The 5,076-nt window shown below is 65.6% G+C and overlaps 1 protein-coding gene across 1 annotated transcript; it reads right to left on the bottom strand.

The window, feature by feature from the left end:
- Nucleotides 1–546: 546 nt before the first annotated feature.
- BHLHE41 (basic helix-loop-helix family member e41) lies at nt 547–2,802 on the bottom strand. Its single transcript, XM_062490953.1, has 5 exons — nt 2,741–2,802; nt 2,420–2,483; nt 2,029–2,136; nt 1,682–1,793; nt 547–1,559 (listed from the first exon to the last, which is right to left on the bottom strand). The coding sequence occupies exons 1-5, from the start codon at nt 2,800–2,802 to the stop codon at nt 547–549; spliced, it is 1,359 nt and encodes a 452-aa protein (XP_062346937.1).
- Between the last annotated feature and the right edge of the window lie 2,274 nt (nt 2,803–5,076).

Here is a 5,076-nt window from a genome sequence, read left to right as displayed (position 1 = left end):
ATGCTCCGGTTCTCCATAAAGTGCTAGCACAGGTGCTGGGCTCTGTCCTTCCCTCCCTCGCCTCACTCCCCGCCCTCCCCCTGAACCCATCCAGGTCTCCCGGACAACAAGTGCAAGTTCACAAGTGGGACTTAGGGACACTCTGTATAAACCCATTCCAAGTAAGGTGCCACATTTAATTAGTCTGTATATAGAGAGAGAAAAAAAATGTATCCTTACTATGCTTTCTTCCTTCTTCTTTTGTTTTGTATTTTTTTTCCTGTTTTGTTTTGTTTTCCTTATTTATGCATTTATAAAGCCAAACATTAAAAAAATACTGAGTAGCAAATTTTATCCTCGACAGTCCTCTGCGGGGGCCGCTCCGGGACCTGCCGCCCCGTCAGCGGGACTCCCCGGGCCGGGCCCGGCACCCCGCGGCCGCCAGCTCCGGGCGATCACCGGCCCCGGCGACCCCTGCCCGCCGAAGGAAACCGGGGGCGTAAGTGCCGGCCCGACGGCCCCTCAGTCCGAGGGGAGGGCAGCGGCGGGGGGAGCCCCCGGGGCGTCTCACGGGCCCTCGGCGCCGGGCTCCTCGGCAGCTGCGGGCTCGGGCTCCTCGCCGGGCTCGGCGGCGGCAGCGAAGGGGTGCGGGAGGTGGGGCGTCGGGGGCAGCCCGGCGGCGGCCGCCGCCGCCTTCTCGGCGGGGCCGAGCACGGAGGAGAGGCAGGGGAAGGAGGCGGCGGCGGCGGCCGCTGCGGCGGCCGCCTGGGCCGGGATGCCCGGGTAGAGGAGCGGGATGGGGGCGGCGGGGTAGAGATACTTCTCCAGGCTGCTTTTATCCAGGAAGGGCTGCACGTAGGCAGCGGCGGCCGAAGGCGAGATGAAGTAGAAGGGCAGGCAGAAAGGGGCCGCCGGCGGCTGTCCGAAGGGGGCCCCGCCGCCGCCCGCCCCCAGGGCCATCAGCGAGCCCAGCAGGGCGGCGTCGGGTCTGACCAGCGCGGCCGCCGCCGCCGCTGCCGCCGCCGCCTCGGCGCCCCGCGCCGCCAGTCCCGGCGGGCCGGGCATGGGGCTCCCGCCGCGGTCCAGCTTCAGCCGCTTGGGCGCGGGGGGCACCTCGTCCCCCGACGGCTCCTGCTTGATGGCCAGGGCGGGCAGCGCTCCGCCGGCCGCCGCCGCGGGGCCGCGCTCGGGGCGCGCCTCGCCCTCCCCGCCGTAGCCGCTGTCCGTGTCCGTGTCGGTCTCGGCGCTGAGCTCGGCGGCGTGAGTCCGCTGGATGACGGGCACGCAGTTAGCCTGGCCCTCCGGCTTGTGGCCGGGCGCGCAGGGGGGAGCGGGCGGGGAGGAAGAGGAGGAGGATCCCTTGCTGAGGGGGCCCGGCGGCGGGGAGAGGAGCTGAGGGCCGGGAAGGAACTGCGAGGAGATGGAGTGCAGGTGGCCGAGGAGCTGCGCGCATCGCTGCTCGCGGGGGGTCCAGCTCTCGAAGCGGGAGAGGTACTGCAGCACTTCCTTCGCGCACGTCTGAAAGCCCGAGTGGAAGGCGTCCAGGTCGGCCTGCACCGGAGACTTCATGGAGCGCTCCCCTGCGGGGAAGACCGAGCAGGGACAGCGTTTATCCGCGACTTCGGCATGGGGTGCCCCGCTCAGCGCCTTCCCCGCCCGCCCCCGGCGCGCCCCAGCGGCGGTGCCCCCCGCGCCCTCTTACCATTCTGCAGAGCAATGATCTTCTGGTGCTGCTGCTCTGTTAAGGCTGTTAGCGCTTTCAAGTGCTTCAAAGTCAGTTCCAGCACCACCGCTTTCTCCAGGTGTCCCAGCGTCTGCAAAGGCAAGGGTAGGGGGCGGCTTGGCTACCTCCCGGCACGTTTTGGCTACCGCCAAGCGCCGCCTCCGTTAACTTCGGTGAGACCGGTCCCCGAGCCTCATTAGTCTGCACATTAGGACCAGGAGGGCGGGCGGGCAGCAGGCAGGCAGCCCGGCGTCCCGGGAGCTGCGCAGCGGGCAGGCTGCCGGAGTCTGCATGCGCATGGGCATGTACGCTCCTGGGCACCTTACCGTCAGTTTCAGATGCTCAGGCAGTAAATCCTTCAGCTGGGCAATGCATTCGTTTATCCTGTCTCTCCTCTTCTTTTCTATCAGTCTATGTGGCAGTTTGTACGTTTCCTAATTAGCAAAGCCCGGAAAAGCCAAGTGTTAGGCAGAGTCCCTGGGAACGCCGATCAAAACCAAAACAAATGTCATGCGGGCCACATGCCGTGCAAATTATCGTCAAGGCACGGCTCTCCCCGCCGTGCCAGCTCGTTCGTAAACCCACTTGCGATTCGGGGGGCAAGTTGTATGCGCAGCCCCCCCGGGGATGCTCTTGGGAGCGAAGCTACGCTGCAAAATTCAGCGAACCCCAATTAAGCCGTTAAGCGAGAAGAGAGCCCCAGAAACTTATTCTTACCTTGCTCTCGTCCCTCTTCACGCCTCTTTTGGGTTTGCACATATACAGGGCAGGGTAGTCCAGCCTGGAGAAAAACACAAAGATCCAGCATCGGCAAGTGCAGCGACAGCTTGCCTAGCACCTCCTCGAGTGGGCACACGGGCACCGAGCGCTCTGCCCGAAGGGCCGGGCAAGGGCTCGCCCGGGTCCGCCAGCGGAGGGAGGCGGCGAGCTCCGCGCCTCGCCGGGGAGCCGGAGCCGCTCCCAGCGCTTCGCGGCACTTTCTCAAGAAGACGAAACGCCGTAGAGATACGAGAGGGAGATACTGCCCCGGCGTCTTACCCTATAAAATCCCTATGCTCCAGTAGCTGCCTCTCCGGCAAGCGGGAGATTCCTTCATCCATGTCTGGCAGCGGCTGATGTTTCGTCGCTGCTTTTGACTGAGCCTGCGGGATGCTGAGATCAGTCTCGGGAGATCCGCGAGCGACGCTGCGCACATGCAGCCTCCGTCCCCCCTCTCCCGTGCAGTGGCCAAAAGTGTGCGGCGGTTCGTCCCCCCCCCCCCCCCCCACCAAGTGCCTCCGCCGCCGCTGCCGCTCCCCCCCGCCCGCCTTCGCCGCGCTCCCCGCGCACACGCCCGCAGCTCCCGCCGCCGCCGCCGCCGCCGCGCCTGCCCGCGGGGCACGCGCGCCGCCAGCCAGCCCCGCACCCGGCTCACGTGCGGCGCGGGCGGGGGCGGGACCGGGGTGGGGACGGGGGGGGTCCCGCCGCCCGCTCGGGGCCGCCCTGCGAGACAGCGGCTTCCCCCCGTGTCACTGCTGCTGCCGCTGTCATCGTGATGATTGCCACTCTCGCTGTGGTTTTGTTATTTTTATTATTTTTCTAATTTATAATAATTATGAAATTATTTTACTTTTATTGCTGTATTTTTATATGTTTTAATTTGTATCCGAGGAGGAGACCTGCTAGTGGAAAACGTGCCCAGGGGAGGAAGGGGGTAATAACCGAGCCCCTCTCTTGGCGGGGGCGATTAGGGGGGTCACGTTCGCCATACGTTTTCTATAGATTTCTATAGGATGCGTGGGCACGAACAGGCGCACACGCGTGTAATTGCGCGGAGCGCTCCCTGCTCGGCGCCGCCGTGCCGCAGCTCTCGTCCCCCGGTGCTCTCGCCCGACCGCCGCTGCTCCCGGCAGCTTTCCCTCCCGACCTTTGGACGGGAGCCGGATCTGCCTGCAACGCCAGACCGCGGCAGAAGCGTTCCTTCTGTACGGACGGACTCACGTATAGAGGCACATACATACATATATATATATAAAATATGTCTGTCTCTAATGTAAACACTTCTGGTGTTGACGCTGTCCTCGGGCAGCCCGCATCCCTGCGGGGCGCAGGGGGTGACGTTGGCAGAGGATTTGCACCGGTGCAGCGTGACCGGCCGCAGCAGCCCCGGGACGGGGCGGGCCGGGATCCCCCCCCGCTCCCCCGCCCGCGTCCCTGCGCGCCGGGCGCGCCCGCGCAGCCTCCGCTCCCCGCCGGCGGCGGCGGCACCGGCACCGACAGCCGCCTCCCTAATCCCGTCTCACACTGGTACGAGCACAGGGCCGGCAACGTGACCCGACCTGCTGCCACATCACTGCCGCCGGGCTGCACCGGGCGGCCCTGCCCCGCCGTCCCCAGCTAGCAGGCGGCGGCACCGGGAGGCACCGGGCACCCCCGGCTCGGGCTACCGCGGGCCGCGTCCCTCCAGCCCCGGGCAGCCCCGCGCCCCCCGCCCCTCGCCGGGCAGCCCGCCAAGACCCTCCTGCCAGCGGAAGGACGGGGTGCCGGTGCCCGAGGGAAGGGGATGCTCTTCTTTCCCGTGCCCCGGGCAAAGGCGCCGTCTGTGCGTGCGTGTCCCCGCGTGTGCGTGTGCCGGCGTGTGTGTCCCCGCGTGTCCCCGCGTGTGCGCCGTGCCTGCACGCCGGCGCGGCATGTGTGGCCCTGCAACGTGCGGGGTGTGCGGCGTGTGCGGGGAGCGCAGCGGCCCCGGCCCCACGTGCGGGGCGGGGGGAGCGGACACCCCCGACACCACCACCCCTCTCACAGCCGGGCTGAAGGGTTTCTCTCCGGTATTCCCAGCGGGAATCATGGGCGGGAAATGTCAGCTGAGGCGATCCATAGCGATGTGTTTATTCCCGCCGCCAGTGCTGACTGCTTGCTTTTCATTTGGTTCAGTTTTGCTCCCTCTCTTCCGCGGGCTACGGCTCCTGGAGGTGCGTGACCTCCAAATCCGGGCTCCCACAGAATCGGGAGGCTGGGGGAGGCGGGGGAATTACCCCAATAAACACCAAACACGCCCCCGCCTGCCAAAACAGAGATGGGAACCTCACATCATTCCCGTCTAACAACCGTGCTTTACAGGTAATCTGGCCAGGAGGGCAACTCGTGATTTTTGCGTGCGGGGGTGGGGGAGCTGCCGAACCGCACTGCCAGTCTGTAAAGTGCGAATGAGGTATTAGGAGCAGCGAAGGCTCTGATGAGGTGTTTGAGGCTCCTGCTTGGCAAGCAGCAAGCGGCACTGCGGGCTTGTACAGCTCTCTCCCTGTTAACTTGATGGCATTTCCACGCTGTCCGTGAAGCTAAACCGGGAACAAAAATAAACAGCATACATGTGCCACATGCTTAGAGGTTATAGG

This window comes from Cinclus cinclus, chromosome 4 (genome assembly GCF_963662255.1).
Source record: "Cinclus cinclus chromosome 4, bCinCin1.1, whole genome shotgun sequence".
NCBI lineage: Eukaryota > Metazoa > Chordata > Aves > Passeriformes > Cinclidae > Cinclus > Cinclus cinclus.
The sequence above is the reverse complement of the archived record's forward strand: the minus strand, read 5'-3'. Positions and strand labels throughout refer to the sequence as shown.

Bases quoted from the DNA above. Each gene is read 5' to 3' on its own strand.
- BHLHE41 (XM_062490953.1), bottom strand. From the start codon at position 2,802: ATGGATGAAGGAATCTCCCGCTTGCCGGAGAGGCAGCTACTGGAGCAT. The intron at 2,484-2,740 runs GTAAGACGCCGG...GTTTTTCTCCAG, and splicing joins GAGCATAGGGATTTTATAGG to GCTGGACTACCCTGCCCTGT. The intron at 1,794-2,028 runs GTAAGGTGCCCA...TTGCCTTTGCAG, and splicing joins CTGAGCATCTGAAACTGACG to ACGCTGGGACACCTGGAGAA.